Here is a 21,397-nt window from a genome sequence, read left to right as displayed (position 1 = left end):
TCTCCAGCATTTATTATTTGTAGACTTTTTGATGATAACCTTTCTGACTGGTGTGAGGTAATACCTCACTGTGGCTTTGATTTGCATTTCTCTGATGATTAGTGATGTTGAGTATCTTTTCATGTGCCTTTTGACCATCTTTGTGTCTTCTTTGGAGAGATGTCTATTTAGGTCTTATGCCCATTTTTTGATTGGGTTGTTTGTTTTTTTGTTATTGAGTTATATGAGTTGTCTGTATATTTTAGATATTAACCCCTTGTTGGTCACATCGTTTGCACATATTTTCTCCCATTCCATAGGTTGTCTTTTCATTTTGTTGATGATTTCCTTTGCTGGGCAAAAGCTTTTAAGTTTGACTAGGTCCCATTTGTTTATTTTTGCTTTTAATTCTTTTGCGCTGGGGGACTGACCTAAGAAAACATTGATATGATTTATGTCAGAGAATGTTTTGCCTATGTTCTCTTCTAGAAGTTTTATGGTGTCATGTTTATCTTTAGGTTTTTAAACCATTTTGAGTTTATTTTTATATATGGTATGAGGGATTTTTCTAATTGCATGGATTTACATGTAGCTGTTCAGCTTTCCCAGCACCACTTGTTGAAGGGACTGTCTTTTCTCCATTGTGTATTCTTGACTCCTTTGTTATAGATTAATTGGCTGTAGGTGTGTGAATTTATTTCTGGGCTCTCTATTCTGTTCCATTGAGCCATATGTCTGTTTTTGTGCCAGTACCATGCTGTTTTGATTACTGTAGCTTTGTAGTATTGTCTGAAGTCTGAGAAGGTCATGCTTCCAGCTTTGTTCTTTTTCCTCAGGATTGCTTTGGCAATTCTGGATCTTTTTTGGTTCAATATAAATTTTAAGATTATTTGTTCTAGTTCTGTTAAAAATGCCATGCATATTTTGATAAGGATTGCATTAAATCTATAGATTGGTTTGGGTGGTGTGGTCATTTTAACAATATTAATTCTTCCAATCTAAGAGCATGGGATATCTTTTCATTTCTTTGAATCATCTTTAGTTTCCTTTATCAGTGTTCTATAGTTTTCAGTGTATAGATCTTTCACCTCCTTGGTTAAGTTTATTCCTAGGTATTTTAGTTTTTTGATGTGATTTTAAACAAGATTTTTTTTCACTTTCACTTTCTGATATTTCATTGTTGGTGTAAAGAAATGCAACAGATTTCTATATGTTAATCTTGTATCCTGCTTCCTTGCAGAATTCACTTATTAATTCTAATAGTCTTTGTAAGGAGTCTTTAGGGTTCTCTCTCTATATAGCATATACTGTCATCTGCAAATAATGACAGTTTTATGTCTTTCTTTCCAATTCTTGTCTGATTGCTGTGGCTAGGGCTTCCAGTACTGTGTTGAGTAGAAGTGGTGAAAGTGAGCATACTTGTCTTGTTCCTGAATTTAGTGAGAAGGCTTTCAGCTTTTCAACATTGAATATTATTTTGGCTTTTGGTTTGTTGTAAATGGCTTTTATTATGTTGGGATTTGTTCTCTCTATACCCAGTTTAGTGAGAGTTTTTATCATGAATGGATGTTGAATTTTATCAAATGCTTTTTCTGCGTGTAATGAAATGATCATGTGGTTTTTGTCTTTCCTTTTGTTGATCGGGTGTATCACATTGATTGACTTGTGTATGTTGAACCATCCTTGCAACCCTGGAATGAATCCAAGTTGATCATGGTGTATGATTCATTTTATGTATTGTTGGATTCAGTTTGCTACTTTTTTGAGGATTTTTGCATCTATAGTCATCAAAGATATTGGCCTGTAATTTTCTTTTTTTGTAATATCTTTGTCTGGTTTTGGTATCAGAGGATGGTGGCTTCATAGAATGACTTTGGGAGTGTCCCTTCCCTTCAGTCTTTTGGAATGGTTTGAGGAGGATGGGTATAAATTCTTCTTTGAATGTTTGGTAGACTTCCCCAGTGAAGCTGTCCGGTCCTCGTCCTGGACTTTAGTTTGCAGGGAGTTTTTGTTTTGTTTTGTTTTGTTTTTACAGATTCTATTTTACTTCTAGTGATCAGTCTATTCAAATTATCTGTTTCTTCTTGCCTCAAATTTGGTAGGCTGTGTATTTCTAGAGACTTTTCCATTTCAGGTAGGGTGTCCAGTTTGTTGGCATATAACTCTTCATTTTTTTTTTTTTTTTTTTTTTTTTTTTTTGCGGCCCGCGGGCCTGTCACTGTTGTGGCCTCTCCCATTGTGGAGCACAGGTTCCGGATGTGCAGGCTCAGCGGCCATGGCTCATGGGCCCAGCCGCTCCGCGGCATGTGGGACCTTCCCGGACCGGGGCACAAACCCGTGTCCCCTGCATCGGCAGGCGGACTCTCAACCACTGCGCCACCAGGGAATCCCCAACTCTTCATATTTGTATGCCTGTTTCTTTTATTCTCTTATGACTTTTTGTATTTCTGCAGCGTCAGTTGTTACTTCTCCCCTTTCACTTCTTATTTTGCTTATTTGGGTCCTCTCTCTTTTCTTACTGGTGAGCCTGGCTAGAGGTTTTCAATTTTTATCTTTGTGAAAAACCAACTGTTGGTTTTATTGATGTTTTCTATTGTTTTTTGATTTCTATTTTATTTATTTCCTCTCTTATCTTTATTTCCTTGCTTCTGCTGACTATAGGTTTTGTTTATTCTTCTTCTTCTAATTCTTTTAGGTGGTAGGTTAGGTTGTTTATTTGAGATTTGTCTTGTGTCTTGAGGAAGGCTTGTATTGCTATGAACTTCCCTCTTAGGACTGCTTTTGCTGCCTCTCATGGATTTTGTAAGGTTGTGTTTTTATTGTCATTTGTCTTGAGGTATTTTCTGATTTCCTCTTTGATTTCATCATTGACCCATTGGTTTTTTTAATAGCATGCTTTTTAGTCTTTGTGTGATCCTTTTCCCCATTTTCCTTTCTGTGGTTGATTTCTAGTTTCATACCATTGTGGTCAGGAAAGATGCTTGAAATAATTTCTATCCTGTTAAATTTGTTGAGGCTTGTTTTATATGCTAGTATGTGGTCTATCCTAGAGAATGTTCTATGTGTGCTTGAAAAGAATGTGTATTTTGGTCTTTTTGGATGTAGTGTCCTGTAGATATCAATTAAGGCCAACTGTTCTGTTGTGTGGCAGCTGTCAGCACTGGTCTGTCTGCACAGATAGCTAGGAAGCCAGCAGGTGCATGCTGTTTCTGAGCAGAGTCCAGGCTCCTCCCAGCTTGCAGGGGGGCTTTTCAGGGCAAGGACCTGCCCGTGTGTACCCTCTCTCCTTCACAGATTCCTCCCACAGGCCTCGGATCTGTCCTGATGCTTTTTTTTTTTTCTGTCCTACCCAGTTACTTGGGGATCTTTCTTACAGCTTTGGTTGTATAAGAGATCTTCTGCCAGTTTCCAGTTAGTTTTCTGTGAAAACTGTTCCACCTGTAGATGTATTTTTGATGTGTTTGTAGTGGGGAGGTGAGCTCCACTTTGTCATCTTGATCCAACTGCAAGCTTAATATCTCTTAAATTCACTTGTACTTTCCATCTCTTTGTTTGCTAAGTGAGATTCAGATATTTTTCCTTTTTTATGGTTTTTAAAAATTTGGGGCTTTTTTTTTTTTTGTGGCACATGGGCCTCTCACTGTTGTGGCCTCTCCCATTGCGGAGCACAGGCTCCGGACGCGCAGGCCCAGCGGCGATGGCTCACGGGCCCAGCCGCTGCACGGCATGTGGGATCTTCCCGGACTGGGGCACGAACCCGTGTCCCCTGCATCGGCAGGCGGACTCTCAACCGCTGTGCCACCAGGGAAGCCCAAATTTGGGACTTTTTATCTATTCAGAATGAATTTTTTTGAGAACCCTCCACTGTAAAAATTGTAACTGCATTTTTTGAAGGGTAAATTAAAAATGATTAACTATTTGAACCCAGATATGAGTTGCATTTTTACCACTGTTGAACTAAATGATGATAACTGCTGCTGGTGGGATTGTCAGCTAGGCATGCACAGGTCACTTCTTCAGTCCTGCTTTGGCATCTCTTGTTTTTGATCTTTTGCTTCTTTTGTTTTCTTGATTGTTATAGAGGCTTATTTTCTACTTCTGCAGTTTGTTCCTTGAGCAGTTAGTCTAGTCTGCTGGATTTTTCATTTCCATAGGTCTTTTCTTTCACTGTTATGTCTATTGTCACATTTGCCTTCCCTGTGGCTATATATATAGCTCATTTGAACTGATGATGTCTAATAGAAGTTATTTTTGTTCCATAGCTTTTAAAATTATATGCCCTGTATATCCTTGTGGGGAAGAGGGGCATTTTACTTTGCCTCAAGGAGCCCTTGTGTTTTTTGGCAATAGTATTTACCTGGCAGTGACCCACTCCTTATGGAAAACAAACTCCTTCTCTATCAACGTTTAATTCTTTTCCATGTTTTTAACCAGCAAACACTGAAAGAAACTGCTGTAAATAGGCTTTTAGTAATGTAGTAGTAGGGTGTGCGGGAGGGGAAGTATTCTATAGTCCTGTGATTAGGTCTTATTCTTTTGGTGAGCCTGTGCCCCATACTGTTCTGTGAACTTCACTTAACTAGTGCTACTCAGTCTTTATTCCACTCTTAGGTGGTACAGCATGGCTGGAGGGAGCTGGAGTTGTATATTTCTCTTCCCTCCACACGAAAGACTAGAGCAGGTTAGAGTTGGTTATTTCCCTTTAGCCAGGTCATTTAGGCCCCAGTAGTTTAGGCTCTATTAAATTGTTTCTCCAGGCCTTGGTAAGAAAAACAGTGCTCTGGCATATCTCAGAATTGTTCCTTTTCCCCTCCCGTGCTGGAAGCACAAAGGGGTTTTTCTTTGATATTCACTGCGAGGACCTGTTAGAATTAATCTTTCAAAGAGCCAAAGATAAGTAAATAAAATAAAATAAAAGTAATTGCTCTAATTACTTATAGCTCATACAGAGTCTTCAGACTAGCCATAACTTACTCAAAATAGCACAGCCTACAAAAGCTTTCCTATATTATTGTTTCCGTAAGAAAAGAAAAAGCATTAGAGTCTTTCAGTTTTTTAGTCTCCATTACAAACTAAAGAATGAATATTCTGTTAATTTTTCAGCAATGCATGTTGCTCTCCACTCTTGAGTAATAACTAAACCAACATTACCTTTTGTAATAGTTTCATACCTAAAATAAAACATAAGAGAATAGAACGTTGCTCTGAAGATGACATTTTGTAATTCATTATTAAAGCCTAAAGTCTAATAGATAGTTTGTCATTAATAGTTAATAGTTTGTCATTCAGTCAGTGTAAGAAAGGCAGGATTCTTTCATCTAAGATTTACCCAGTTGTTTGAAAAGCAATAACAGGTATGTTGTGTTTGAAAATAGTTTAGGTTTAATTGTACATTATGCTTCTTCAAGACATTTGATTGGTTATTTTTCCTTAAAAAGGTAATCCTAAAATAAATTTTATTTTCCTAGGAGATATCTATAGACTATAAATATAAAGCCTAGATTTATTTTGGGTGCGATCTAGTAAAGATTTACTTCAATTCATCACATGATAGTAAATTAGAATGTCAAGATAGCATACCTAATTTGATATTTTACATTGTTCCCCATTGATTTCATAGCAACCCAATATAGTTTTGAAGACAATTAGAATAATCTAGTCAATGATACTGTGGGCTAGCTACAATCGCAGATAAAAGAGAAATATTTCACAGCAAAAAGTCTAGGGAGGAGTACGGTAATATATAAAATGTTCACTTATCTAAGGATATTTTAAATGAAGTGCCATTTAACACCATTTACTGCTTAAAAAAATTTCAAAAAGAAGTATGTTCATGTCACTGAATTATTTATCTACAGGGTTAACATTAATGACTTGTGTTCAGTGACTCAAAGAATATTCTTCCTTTTAAATTTATTATTAAGGAAGTATAGGAGCATTTCACATCCAGTCTGAAATGCTCAGCACTGAAAAAATTCATAACAACAAATCATACTGTAATTGATGAATTCTTTAAACCAGTATTGTACTATCCCTGCACAGCCTACTATATTGAGTTCCTGATGTTCAGTGAGAAGCTTGCACTATTCTTATTTGCAGCTTTCTGAGGAACATTTCTGTTTCCAGTAATAGTAAAACACTAGTGGCAGTTATTACCACGACAAAAATGAAATTGAGACTGCCAGAAGTCTACCGTTTTTTTTCCTCTGAGGTTTTTCTAGCATGCCATTAGAAGGCATCATTCATGGTATTTGTACCTATGCACTATCTTATATAGATAAATAAGTCCCAATACAAAGTGTACCTTTGCTAGCAAAACATCAGTGAAACTAATTTTAAAAAGTCTCAGCCTGATATAAGGTACTATGATTGTGAATTAAAAATCTGAAACATCACATAGCAGCTATTATGATTATTATGGCAGACTGTAATATGTTTATCCTTGGAAAAGACATCACAGTATTCGCAGGCTTAGTTGGGGCTCATAGTCTATACATCAGTTGAACAAAAAAAGGTTGAGCTTCAGTGAGTGATTCTTGAGGTGATATTCTGCAGCCCTGAAAGTCAGAGAGAGCCTGTCCTGCTGGTTGCCTGCTAAGGCAGAGTATCCAGTTTCCATATTCCCATTCAGTTTGGCTCTTTGAGTGAGACTGCTGTTAAACATCACGTGGCAGGCAAATGCTAGTATCTTGGACCCTTGGGAAGACCATTGTCCATGAGAGGCAGTCCAGCTGGGTTCAGCTATCCCAGGGAGTGAGTAAGCATGACTTACACTGGACATTCACAGGAAGATGCAGATTTTTTCCTTGAAGGCCCTCCCTAGGCACAACAAGAACAACTAACATTGCTCTATATCACAGACAGTGTTGTCTGCAGGCCCCTGGATCAGTTCCCAAAAGGTCTTAATACTGGCAAAGTTCTCAGGAGTGTTTAAATGCTGGCTTCGTTTTTCTCCCTGTCATGGTACCACAGCTTTATTCACCCTCAAGTCAGTCCATTCATCTTCTCTTTGTTCATAATGTATGTTTTATTTGCTTTTGAAGTAATTACTGTCTCTTATTATTACATAAAATGTTTACGTTAACTATAGATGACTTTTTACTGCGTTTTTTCAGATCATATTTATTTTTCCATTAGCTTGCAATTCTATTTGAATATAAAGTCGTATAACACACTTGTTAATGATGTTCCTGCCATGCAGCTCAAAATTGTTCTGGATTGAGAACATGTGGACAATGTTTGGAACAGCCTGGTTGTGGCTGGTGCAACGATCCTAGTAATACAGGAAGAGGACACTGCATTGAAGGGTCTTCCCGGGGACCAATGAAGCTTGTTGGAATGCAAAATAATGAGATGGTTCTTGACACCAGTGTTTGTCCTAAAGAGAAGAACTATGAGTGGTCCTTTATCCAGTGTCCAGGTAATAAAAATGTGATGAAAGCAATTTTAGCTTCTGCTCAAGGACACCAAGAATTACTTTCCTTTCTTATAATAAAGATTTAGAAAAAAAAAAAATGAAAATGAGACTCAAATTTAAAGGATTAAAAAAATTCTTTCCTATATCCATGTTTGTTGTATAGGTGGTATTATGTTTGGAATCATTAAACAGGCTGACCAGATGCATGGTATGTAATTGTTAGATTTGGTTTCATGTGAACTGTTAAAAGGAAAAAAATGTTGGTTTCATACCAAATTTCTATACTGTAGTGTAGTCTTTTATTGTTTATAATATTATACTATCTTAGAATTCAAAGGCAGCTCAGAGGATCCAGTCAGGCTAAGTATGGGAATATTTTGTATAATATCCATGATAGAGTCATTTGACCCTTGGTATTTGGTACCGTTCAATTTTGAAGGTCAGTAAAGTTTTTAGAGTTTTTAAAATAGGGAGTCTGTTCTTATATGGAATAAAATCAACCTTCTTGAAAAATTAATTTATTCAGTATGTTTTTATTGAGTGCCTACTATGTGCAAAGAGTGTTTTACGTGCTAGAGACATAACAATGAAAAAAATAGACTAAAATCACTGCATTAATTGAGCCTGTATTCGAGTTGAAATTAATAAAATTAATTACACACACATATATATGTATATGAAGTTAGGTAGTGATAAGTGCTATTAAATAAAGCAAGGAAGGGGGATAAAGCTTGCAATTTAAAAGACTGGTAAGAGAAGATCTCACTTAGAAGTAATGGTTAATAAACACCTCAAGTAGATGAGGGAGTGAATCCTGTGGCTGTCTGGGGGAAGAGTGTTCCAGAAGACACAAAGACTTGGGTGAGATAGTTTATTTACGAGATGAACCTAGGAAGCACAATTGAGGGAATAGAGAGTTTCAAAGACGGGAGAAAAACCAATGATATGTACATTATTAGGCTGGCTACTATACTGGGAAATTTGAGCTCAGACACACTAGGGACCTATGAAGAACTATGCAGAATGCTTCTCAGAGTTAACCCTCAGGGATTGGGGGGTGGGGGTGGGGAATTTATCCACTAACTCTCTTCCATTGATGGTTGAGTGATGCCTCTGGGGGTATTGTACTTCTGAGCTGTGCCAGCATGTCTGATTAATAGCTTATCATGATACCAGTGAACATTCTGAGGCAAAAAAGTGGGGAGATACTGCAGAACTTGCTTTAGGTGCGGCGCTGACAGGGTGTTGCACTGAAACCAGATGGACTAAGGGAATGTGGTGCTTCGACATAAACTTTAGTGTATATGAAAACCAAGAAGAGGGACAAACTATTGATTCATACAACAACATGGCTGAATCTTAAATACCTTTTACTTAGTGAAAGAAGCCAGACCAAAAGGCTACATATTGCACTATGGAGATGGAAAAGAGCTCAGTTATTTGCCAGAAGTAGTAAAGGTAGGGATTGCCTTCAAGGGGACCTCATAATGGAATTTTTTGTGCTGTGGGACTCTTCTTTATGACACTGTGGTAGTTCATAATGACTCTAGGCATTTGTCAAACCATACTGTATACCACAAAGAATGAACTTTCCTGACGGCAAATTAAAAAAATAAGTCAACCAGCGTGTCAGGGGATCCCATAAGGGAATGCAAACTGTGAGAAATAAATTTAACTGTATTACAAATGCCATAACCTCATCAAAATAGTGAGCTGACCTAAGTAACCTTGGAAAACAGCGTTTTGGCTGGATACTGTAAAACTAAAGAAAAAAAACCTACATAAACATTATATTCTGATTGGTAAATTTGTTTCTCACATAGTACAGATGAACAATTCTAACAATACTTTATATGTTTAGTAGGTTTGGACAAATATATAAATTAATTGTGTTTAATGTGAGCCAGGTTTCCTACCGTCACAGAAAGACGTAGACATAGAGAATGGACTTGAGGACACGGGGTGGGAGGGGCAAGTTGGGGCAAAGTGAGAGTAGCATCGACATATATACACTGCCGAATGTAAAGTAGTTAGCTAGTGGGAAGCAGCAGCATAGCACAGGGAGATCAGCTCCGTGCTTTGTGATGACCCATAAGGAGGATGCGAGAGAGGGTCAAGAGGGAGGGGATATGGGGACATGTGTATGCATATGGCTGATTCCCTTTGTTGTACAACAGAAGCTAACACAGTATTGTGAAGCAATTATACTCCAATGAAGATCTATTAAAAAAACATGCGAAGAGTGAAGACTATAAAGAACCCTGTGGGGAATTCCCTGGTGGTCCAGTGGTTAGGACTCCGAGCTTCCACTGCAGGGGCCACGGATTCGATCCCTGGTTGGGGAACTAAGATGCCACATGCCGTGCGGCATGGCCAAAAGAAAAAAAAAAGAAAAGAAAAGAAAGAAAAAAGATTCCTGGTATTGGTTTAGAGTATAAGCATGAATTCAAGTTTATTTTAATATTTAATATATATATGCAGAGGTGTATATACATATATTTTCTAGCTCAGTTCTCCAAGAGGGCCTGGAAGCCATGATGCCCCAGTAGCAATGAGCACATTCAGTGCCCACAATCCTGGTTTCTAAATACCATTTTCCAATGAAAGGAACCAGGGCTCTCTGGAGTAATGGCTGGTTCTAGGGCTGGGGCAGGGAGAACACAAGGTGAACCTGAAGTATTGTTTAATGCCAGAAAGTAAGAAAGTGCTCAAAACAAAATAAAGGAGGATGGGAGCATGTCAAAGGGACACAGCCAACCAGAAAGAGTTCTTAATGGGTCAAATCTGGGCAAAAAATTATGATTGTGTTGGATTGTAACCCAAAGAACAGAATACATATCCATGTGATTTAAGTGATTGAATAGATAATAAATGGGTGAGAATGGATAAATATTCCTTACAGAAAATTCCAAATAATAAATGTAGAATGAATGAGGGAAATAAAAAATTGCTGTTAGAGCCCCACAGTAATAAGTGCCGTAAGAATAGTCTTCTTAAGAATGTTCAAATTAGTGGGTGAAACTTTAAGGAGAAAAAATATATTTGTGTAGCTTCCAAATATCTTCCTCAAAAATATTTATTAATTAATGTGGTGGTTTGAATGTATGTCCACAAGTACCTTGACACTCATTCCCCTAGGAAGTGGAGCTTAATTTCTCTCCCCTTGAGTGTGAGTTGGACATGGCGACTCCTAGTGAATAGAGTGTAGATGTGGAAAAACTGTAACTTTACAGTGGAGGATGTAAGGCGACATCACCATAAACAAGTGATCAAGGTTAACAACACCAGTAATAAGTCATGTTGATATCACATACCCCCTGATATGATGTGGTGAGAAGGGCACCTCACTTCTGTGGTATTCTTCCCCCAAATCTATAACCCGGTTTAGTCATCAGAAAACATCAGACCAAACAACATTGAAGGACATTTTACAAAATACTTGACCAGCCCTCTAGAAAAGAATCTGCTTCCAAGCTCATTCACATGTTGGCACAATTCAGTGCCTTGCAATTGTAGGGCTGAGGTGACTGTTTTCTAGTTGGCTGTCAGCCGGTGACCACTTCGGCTCTGAAAGAATGCTCACGTTCTCTCCCTCATCCCCCTTCCGTCTCCAGAACTCGCATTGTAGAGTCTCGACAACTGAAATGGGATCACCCACACTTTGAATCTCCTTCAAGTAGAGACTAATGCCTTTTAAGGGATCATCTGACTGAGTCCATCCAGGATGATGTCCCTTTCTCAAAGCCACCTGTGCCATGTAACAACCTAATCATCAGAATGACTATCCCATCATATGTTCAGGTCCCTACCACACTCAGGAGGAGGTCATTAGTGTTTGATTAAATACCTGAGGTACTATAACCCAGCTTCATCAACACATAAGACTAATCATCATACCATACAGTTTACCCATTTATAGTGTATAACTCAGTGGTTTTTAGTATATTCAGAGTTATACAACCATCACTACAGTCAGTTTAAAAACACTTTTATCATCTTTCAAAGAAACCTTGTACTTATTAGCAGTCATGGCCTGTTTAACCACCCCCCACCCTTGTCAGCTATGGATTTACATATCCTGAACATTTTATATAAATTGAGTCATATAATTGTAGTCTTCTTTTACTGGCTTCTTTCACACCGCATAGTGTTTTCGAGGTTTATCCATGTTGTGGCATATAGCAGTGCTTCATTTCTTTTTATTACCAAATAATATTCCATTGTATGACTGTACTACATTTTGTTTATTCATTCATCATTTGATGAACATTTGAGTGTTTCTAATTTTTCGTTTTTAAGATAATGCATCTATGAATATTCATGTACAAGTTTATGTGTGGACATATTTTTATTACCTTGGGAATGGAATACCTAGGTCATATGGTAACTATGTTTAACCTTTTGAGGAACTGCCTGACTGTTTCAAAGCTGCTGTGTTATTTTACATTTCCACCAGCAGTGCATGAGGGTTACAATTACTCTACATCCTTGCCAACATTGCTTATTTCACATCCTTTTTTTTTTAAATAGATCTTTATTGGAGTATAATTGCTTCACAATACTGTGTTAGTTTCTGTTGCACAACAAAGTGAATCAGCCATATGCATACACATGTCCCCATATCCCCTGCCTCTTGAGCCTCCCTCCCACCCTCCTTATGGATCATCACAAAGCACGGAGCTGATCTCCCCGTGCTATGCAGCTGCTTCCCACTAGCTAACTATTTTACATTCGGTAGTGTATGTATGTCGATGCTACTCTCACTTTGCCCCAGCTTCCCCCTCCCACTCCACGTCCTCAAGTCCATTCTCTATGTCTGCATCTTTATCCCTGCCTTGCAACTAGGTTCATCAGCACCATTGTTTGTTCGTTTTTAGATTCCATATATATGCGTTGGCATACTGTATTTATTTTTTTCTTTCTGACTTACTTCACTCTCTGTGACAGACTCTATAGGTCCATCTGCCTCACTACATGTAACTCAGTTTTGTTTCTTTTTATCGCTTAGTAATATTCCATTCACATCGTTTTGATTGTAGTCATCCTTATGGGTGTGAAGTAGTGTCTCATTGTGGTTTTGATTTGCAGTCATTTGGTGGCTAATGATGTTGAACATCTTTTCATGTGTTTATCAGCTATTAGTATTTCTTCTTTTGAGAAATGTCTATTGGATTCTTTGCACATTGTTTAATTGGGGTATTTGTCTTTTTATTATTGAACTGTGAGTGTTCTTTATATATTCTGCATATGTCCCTTACTAAAGATTGATTTGCAATTATTTTCACCCATTCTGTGGGTTGTCTTTCACTTTCTTGATAGTGCCCTCTGAAGCACAAAAGTTTTTTTTTTTTTTTTAATAAGTTCATTTATTTATTTTTGGCTGTGTTGGGTCTTCGTTGCTACGCGAGGGCTTTCTCTAGTTTTGGCGAGTGGGAGCTACTCTTCCTTGTGGTACGTGGCCTTCTCATTACAGTGGCTTCTCTTGTTCAGGAGCATGGGCTCTAGGCGTGTGGGCTTCAGTAGTTGTGGCACGCGGGCTCAGTAGTTGTGGCTCTCAGACTCTAGAGTGCAGGCTCACTAGTTGTGGCACATGGGCTTAGTTGCTCTGCAGCATGTGGGATCTTCCTGGACCAGGGATCGAACCCGTGTCCCCTGCATTGGCGGGTGGATTCTTAACCATTGTACCATCAGGGAAGTCCCCACCAAAGTTTTAAATTTTCATGTTTTATCTATTTTTTCTATTCTTTCTTGTGCTGTTGGTTTCACGCCTGTGAAATCATGTATAATAAAAGATCCCATAGGTTTGTACCTATGTTTTCTCTTCAGGCTTTAGTAGTTTTAGCTCTTACATTTAGGTCTTTGATCTGTTTTGAGTTAATTTTTGTGTGTGGTGTGAGATAGGGATCCAGCTTAATTCTTTTATTCATGGCTATAAGCACCATTTGTTGAAAAGACGGTTTTTTCCTTATTAAATTTATTTTAAATTTTGTATATATTTTTTCATCTTAGAAATTGAATTTTAGTCATTTTTATATTTTACATTTCTCTCCTTCTTATGTTGATATTTTACTCTGTATTCTCCAGTATATGGGGCATACTTTTATTAGCTGTTTTAAAAATCCTTCTCTACTCATCCCAATTGGTATGCCATTTCTTTCTCTGTTTCTATTGGCGTGTGTGTGTGTGTATATATATATATATATATATTTTAACTGATTATGGATCAAAATTTACAGGTTGGTTATTTTTGGTGGTATTATCCTGGACATTGGGATTTTTTTCTAGCTTATTCAATTTTGTTCTATTTCTTTAAGTGTGTTGGACTTTATTCTGGCATTCAGTTGTGTTACTTCAGAAATTGTTTTTAATATTTGTCACGGCCTGTAAATAGCAGCCCTAAGTTCAGTGCTAATTTATTCCCACTACTAAGACAGTGGTTTTCTGTGTTCTGCATACAATGCTCTTTGTATTAAGAGGTCTCTCCACTTTGACTCTTGGGAGTATAAGCTATTCCTAGTCCTACGTGAATTCCTGACATTGTTTTACTTACTGTTTTTGGATGGTTCTTTCTCCAGCTTCATAGAGTTTCACACTGTGTTCAATTCATTATTTAACCAAAGATTCAAGGGGACCTGTCTATAGATTGCTGTGTGCAACTCTCTCTTCTCTAGTATTTTGCCCCACAAAGCCTAACCACCATGGCCTCCCTGAACTTTGCTCTTTGTTTCCTCAAGTAAACGAGGGTTTGGGTTTTCCTCCCTGGGCTGCATCCTCAAATCTGCCTCCAGATAGCAAGCCAGGGCAGTCATATTTTGTCTTCTTTTTCTCAGGGATGCTATTCCTGAGCTGCCTGTTATACTTGAAAGTAGTTGTTTCATATATTTTGTTCAGTTTTCTTATGTTTACACTAGAGGTCAGTTCTCACAGCAGTTAAACCTTCTTGGGCAGAAGTGGAAATCTTCTATGTGTTTTTATTTACAGTGAATCTCTTGTAAGCAGCATAAATGTCTTGTTTTTTATTGTTGTTGTTGATGTGTTTTTAAAATCTATTCTGATAATCTCTGTCTTTTATCAAATTGTTTAGTCAATTTAGATTTAATATAATATTGGTAATATTGAATTTAGTCCTACCATCATGGTATCAATTTTAAAATTTCCTTTATTTTTTTCTCTGTTGTTTGTTCCTCCTTTTGCCTTTTTTTAGATTAATTGAGTGTTTTTAAAGTCCACTTTTATCACTTTTATTGGAATTTTAGCTATACCTCTTTTGTGTTTTTTTTAGTGACTGCTGTAGTGATTGTAATAGTCATCTTTATCTTATCACAGTCTACCTTGAATCAATATTATACTACTTCATGTATAAGGTAAGAATATTACAAAAGTGTAATCCATTTGCTCTTTTCCTGTCCTTTGTGTGATTACTGCCATATATTTTACTTCTATATATGTTATTAACCACACATTACATTATTTTTTTTTACTTTAAAAAGATAATTTTCTTATAAAGAAATCATAATAATAAAAAAATCTTTCTATTTACCCATGTATTGACCATTTTCTGTGATCTTCATTTTTCCCTATTGATCTGAATTTCCTTTTGCTATAACATTTCTTTAGCTTGATGAACTTTATGTAACATTTTAAAGTAGTGTGTTTCTCAATTGGGCTATAAATTAGCTTTTATACATCTGAAAAAGGTTTTATTGTGTATGTGTGTGTCCTCATATTTGAAGGATATTTTTACTGGTAATAGCATTCTGAGTTGGCAGATATATTTTTTCAATAATTTGAAGATGTAATTTCCTTTTCTCCTGGCTTCTACTTTCTCTTAAGAATTCCTCTGTCAGCTTTATTGTTTCTCCTTTGAAAGTAATATATCTTTTTCTTCCCTCTGACCTTTTAAAATATATTTTTTTCTTAGTTTTTGGATGTCAGCAATTTTAGTGTGATGTACCTAAGTATCATCTTTCTTTTTTTAATTGTGACATGTGTTTTTCATCATGTTTGTAAAGTTTTCTGCCATTATCTCTTCAAATATTGCATCTGTCCCATTGTGTCACTGTAGTCTGTATTTCTAAAAGTTTGATTCACTTATGTTAGGCTTTTTCACCATGTTCCTAAGTTTTCTTATTGTCTTGTCTGTATTTTATACCCTTGCACCTCCTCTGATCTATATTTTGATTCATTAATTCTTCCTTTAGGTGTTTCCAGCTTTCTCTTAAACTGGAAATGACTGTTTTCTAATTAGTCATTGTTATTTAACATAGCACACGAGGTTCACTGTATTAAAACAGTTTTACACATGATTCTGCATCATCTATTTTGCTGAATTCTGCTAGGCAGTTCTTCTGCCAGTCTCTCCTAATTTTTCTCTTGTGGCTCCATTTATCTGGCAGCTTGACTGGTTTTGGATGATCTCAGAATTCTTTACTCACACGTCTGGTGGTTTGAGCTGATAGCTTGATCTAGGGGTCCTCAGGCTGCAAATCATTGTTCTCTGCTGTATTTGGCCTATCATCCTCTGGTGGTGTAGACTGGGATGCTATACATATATGTTTAGAATAGAATTCGAAGAAGGAGAGAGCAGAGTATATATGCCTCTTGAGGTGGAAGCTCAAAATTTCCATACCATTACTTTTGAATTCCACTGTTCTGAAAAAGTCTTCATGCCAATGCATGTTCAAATGGTGGGAAAAAATTGTACTTTTTTGATGAGAGCAAGGATAAAGTAATATTATGAATTTTGTACATATAGAGTTGTGAAGAATTTGTGTAAATTATTTTTCAGCTCATCGAATTAGTTCTAACTACTTTGTTTGTTTATTGATGTATAACTCATATGACATAAAATCCTTCATTTTAAAGTGTACAATTCAGTGGTTTCTAGTATAGTCAGTAGGTGTGCAACTATTACCATCATATAATTCCAGAACACTTTAATTACCCCAAGACAAAATTCCATACCCTTTAACAGTCACTACCTGTTCATCCTTCCCTGTAACACCTGAAAACCACTAATCTACTTTCTTTCTCTGTGTATTTGTCTATTCTGGACATTTCATTTAAATGCAGTCATATAATGTGTCTTTTAGTGTCTGACTTCTTTCACTTAGCATACAATTTTAAGGTTCATCCATATTGTAGCATGTATCAGTCCTTTACTTCTTTTTATGGCTGAATAATATTAAATTGCATACCACATATTCATACTCATCAATGGATGGGTCTTCAGCTTATTTCCACTCTTGCTGTTATGAATAATGCTGCTATGAACATTTGTATATGTTTTTGTATAAACATGTTTTAATTTCTCTTTGGTATGTATCTAGGAGTTGATTTTTTACTCATATTATAAATGTGTATTTAACCTTTTAAGGAACTGCCAGACTTTTTCCAGAGCTACTGCACTATTTTACATTTCTACCAGCAGTGTATTCTAATTACTCTCCTCACCAATATGGGTTAATACATCATTTTCTTTATTATCCTCCTAGTTGCTGTGAAGTGGTAGCTCTTTGTGGTTTTGTTTTACATTTCCCTTATGACTTACGGTGTTCTTTTCATGTGCTTATTAGCTACTCATATACTTTCTGTGGAAAATGTCTATTCAAATCATTTGCCCACTTTTAAATTGAGGGTTTTTTTTTTTAAATGGTAGAATTGTAAGAGTTATTTATGTGTTCTGGGTATGAGATCCTTATCAGACATATGATTCTCAAATATTTTCCACTGTTCTGTGGGTTGTCTCTTCACTCTCTTGACGGTGTCATTTGATGCAAGCCAGTAGGAACTAGCTCGAGCACACCACTGAAACAAACATCAAGGGACAAGTCACAATTTTTTTTTTTTTGCGGTACGCGGTCCTCTCAGTGTTGTGGCCTCTCCTGTTGTGGAGCACAGGCTCTGGACGTGCAGGCTCAGCGGCCATGGCTCACGGGCCCAGCCACCCGCGGCGTGTGGGATCTTCCCGGACCGGGGCACGAACCTGTGTCCCCTGCATCGGCAGGCGGACTCAACCACTGCGGCACCAGGGAAGCCCAAGGCACAGCATTTTTTTGATAATGTCCAGTATATCTTTTTTTTTCTGTTAGTTGCTTAAGCTTTAGGTGTCATATATAAGAAACTGTCGCCTAATCCAAAGTCATGAGGATTTACATCTATATATTCTTCTAACATTTTTGTAATTTTAGCTCTTACCTTTAGGTTTTTGATCCTTTTTTAGTTAATTTTTATATATGGTGTGAAGTATGGGTCCAGATTTACCCTTCTGCATGTGAATATCAAGCTATCCTGGCACCATTTGTTGAAAAGACTATTTCCCCAGTTAAACTTCTTGACACCCTTGTTGAATATCAATTGACCATAGATGTATGGTATTATTTCTAGACCTACTTCTATTCCATGGTCTATATGTCTGTCCTTACGACAATGGCACATGGTTTGATTACTGTAACTTTGAAGTAGGTTTTGAAATTGGGACTTGTCAGTACTCCAACTCTCTTTTTCTTTATCAAGATTGTTTTGCCTAATCTGAGCCCTCTGTTTCTAAACATGAATTTTAGGATCTGCTTGTCTATTCCTATAAAAAAAGTCTTTTGGAATTTGATTACATTGAATTTGCAGATCAGTTGGGATGAATTGCTATCTTAATATTAAGTCTTCCAATCCGTGAATACAGATGCCTTTTCATTAAATCCTTTTAACAATGTTTTGTAGTTTTCAATGTACAAATCTTGCATTTCTTTGGTTAAATGTATTGTTAAATGTTTTATTCTTTCTGATGCTATTGTATTTGGTATTGTTTTGTTAATTTCACTTTCAAACTTTTCAGTTTGTAAGTGTATAAAAATACAATAAAACAGATTTTTCTATAATTGATCTGTAGCATTGTTGAAGACAGTTATTAGATTAAATAATTTTTTTGGATTTCTTAGTTTTCTCTATAGAAGATTATGCCATCTGAAAGTAAAGTTAGTTTTCTTCTTTTTCAATCTGGTTGCCTTTCATTTCTTTTTCTTGCTTAATTGCCCTGTCCAGAACCTCCACTACAATACTGAATAGAAGTGACAAGTGAGGACAGTTTTGTCTTGTTACTGACCTTAAAAAGAAAACTTTCAGTCTTTTACCATTAAATATGATGTTAGCTATGAAGTTTTTATACATGCCCTTTATCAGGTTAAGACAATTCCCTGCTATTCCTAGTTTGTTGAGTATTTTCCATCTATTGAGATGATCTTGTGATCCACCCCCACCCCACTTTATTTCTCTAATACTGTGTTGTATTGATTGATTTTCATATATTTAAATAATCTTGCATTCCTGGGATAAATGCAACTTAGTCATGGTGTATAATCCTTTTATATTCTAGTGGATTCAGTTTGCTATTATTTTGTTGAGAAGCTTTGCAGCTCTAATCATAAGAGGTATTGGTCTGGCATCATCTTTTCTTGGGATAAGTTTGTCTTGTCTTTGTAATAGGTTAATACTGGCCTCATAGAATGAGTTAGGAAGTCTTCCCTTCGCTTCTGTGTTTTGGAAATATCTGTGAATAATTGTTAATTCTCCTTAACTGTTTGGTAGAATTCATGAATTAAGCCAGCTGATCTTGGGGTATACTTTTCTGGCACTTCGTTGATTACTAACTCAATCTTTTTATTGTTATAGCCTGTGCCTATTTTCTGTTTCTCCTCTAGTAAGTCTTGGTAGTTAGTATCTTTCTAAGAATATCCCCCATCGTTTAGGTTATCTAATTTACTGGCATACAGTTGTTCATAGTATTTCCCTATAGTCCTTTTCCCCAGTCTTTGTCAGTCGTATGTCTCATCTTTCGTTCCTGATTTTAATAATTTGTATCTTTGTATATTTCTTTGTTAGCCTAGCTAAAGCTTTGTTGATTTTGTTGCACATTACAAAGAACAGTTTGTATTTGGCTTTATTGATTTTCTTTATTGTTTTCCTACTCTGCATTTTATTTATTTTCACTCTAATCTTTATTATTTCCTTTCTTCTGCTTGCTTTGAGTTTAGTTTTCTATTAATTTTTTACTTTATTAAGGTGCAAAGTTGGTTGATATGAGACCTTTTCTCTTTTTTAATGTAGGCTTTTACAGCCATAATTTTTTTTCTGAGCAGTGTTTTGCTGCATCCTGTAAGTTTTGGTATATTATGCTTTATTTTAATATACCTGAAAGTAATTTTTAATTTTCCTATGATTTGTTTTTTGATCCATTGGTTATTTAGGAATGTGTTGCTTAATTTCCACACTTTGTGATTTTCCCAAATTTTCTGTTATTGATTTCTAATTTTATTAAATTGTGGTTAGAGAACATACTTTATATGACTTCAGTCCTTTTAAATTTATTGAGGTTTGTTTTATGACCTAGTATGTTGTCTATCCTGAAGAGTTTTTTTATGTGCACTTAAGAAGAATGTATATTCTGCTGCTGTTATGTGGATTTTTCTATTTATGTCTGTTTGGTCCAGTTGGTTTATAGTGTTGTCCAAGTCTTCTAATCCCTTGCAAATCATCTGTCTAGTTGTTTGATTCATTATTGAAAGTGAGGTACTGACGTCTCCAACTATTTTTGTTGAATTCTTTATTTCTGTTTTAATTTCTGTCGGTGTTTGCTTCATGTAGTTTGAGGCTCTGTTAGGTGCATGTATGTTTACAATTTTTATATCTTATCGATGGATTGTCCTTTTTATCATTATAAAATATCCCTCTTCATCTTCAGTAACATTTTAAAAGTCTATCTGATATTTCTGTAGCCATTCCATCTTTCTTGTGGTTGCTGTTTGTATGCTATATCTTTTTTCATCCATTCATTTTCAATCTCTTTGTGTATTTAGGTGTGTCTCCTATGAAGGGTACATAGTTAGATCTTTGTCTTTTATCTGGTCCGTCTTTTCTGCCTTTTGATTAAATCATTTGATCTATTCACATTTAATGTTATTTTTGATGCAGTTGGATTTATGTGAGTTATTTTATTTTTTCCCCTGTATATCATGAACTTTCTGTTCTTCCACTCTTCATTTGTTTATTTTTTTGCAGTAAGTGAATATTTATATTATAACATTTTAATTTTTAATGATTTTTCATTATATTTTATGAGTTATTTTCTTTCTTTTTTAAAAAAAATTTATTTATTTTTTGGCTGCATTGGGTCTTCGTTGCTGTGTGTGGGCTTTCTCTAGTTGCGGCAAGCGGGGGCTACTCTTCGTTGTGGTGTGCGGGCTTCTCATTATGGTGGCTTCTCTTGTTGCAGAGCATGGGCTCTAGGTGCGTGGGCTTCAGTAGTTGTGGCACTTGGGCTCAGTAGTTGTGGCTCACAGGCTGCAGAGCGCAGGCTCAGTAGTTGTGGTGCACGGGCTTAGTTGCTCCGTGGCATGTGGGATCTTCCTGGACCAGGGCTCAAACCCGTGTCCCCTGCATTGGCAGGCGGATTCTTAACCACTGTGCCACCAGGGAGGTCCATGAGTTATTTTCTTAGTGGTTACTCCAGGGTTTACCATATATAGCTTATCTTATTAAAATATACTTCAGATTTATACTAACTTAATTCCAGTGAGATGAAATAATGTTACTCATATAGGTCTAGTCTCTTTCTTCCCTTTTTGTGGTATTGTTATATGTATTACATCTGTATATGGTGCAAACCCAGCAGTCCATTTTTATAGTTATTATTGATATAGTTTTATGTCTTTTAGAGAATCTGAGGAAAAAAAGGAGGATGAGTATGTACTTATAGCTTCTGTTATATTAATCTTTGTATTAACCATTTTTGGTTTTCTTTGTTTGTTTCTGTGGATCTTTGTTTACCATCTAGTAATACCATGTCATATACTTGGCCCAATATAGATTTTCTCTGATACACTTCTTCTGTGGTGTTATTGGGGAATACATTATGTATTATAGGCCCAACAATACCATTATTTATATCATTTAAAATACAGTCTTTAAAAATCTTGTAAAAGAAAGGAGACAAAAGATATATATTTACTG

At 36.3% G+C, this 21,397-nt stretch overlaps 1 protein-coding gene across 1 annotated transcript in view; it reads left to right on the top strand.

Moving 5' to 3' along the window:
* ATRNL1 (attractin like 1) overlaps window positions 1-21,397 on the top strand; it is a 713,182-nt gene that overhangs the window by 157,041 nt on the left and 534,744 nt on the right. Inside the window, exon 18 of the mRNA XM_007469606.1 lies at window positions 7,181-7,399. Coding sequence (XP_007469668.1) covers window positions 7,181-7,399 — 219 coding nt within the window. The remainder of the gene's footprint in view (window positions 1-7,180; window positions 7,400-21,397) is intronic.

The sequence above is a fragment of the Lipotes vexillifer genome, unplaced genomic scaffold (assembly GCF_000442215.2).
Source record: "Lipotes vexillifer unplaced genomic scaffold, Lipotes_vexillifer_v1.1 scaffold240, whole genome shotgun sequence".
In the NCBI taxonomy this organism is placed as follows: domain Eukaryota; kingdom Metazoa; phylum Chordata; class Mammalia; order Artiodactyla; family Lipotidae; genus Lipotes; species Lipotes vexillifer.
Note: the sequence above shows the minus strand (reverse complement) of the source record. Positions and strands in the feature narration are given on the sequence as shown.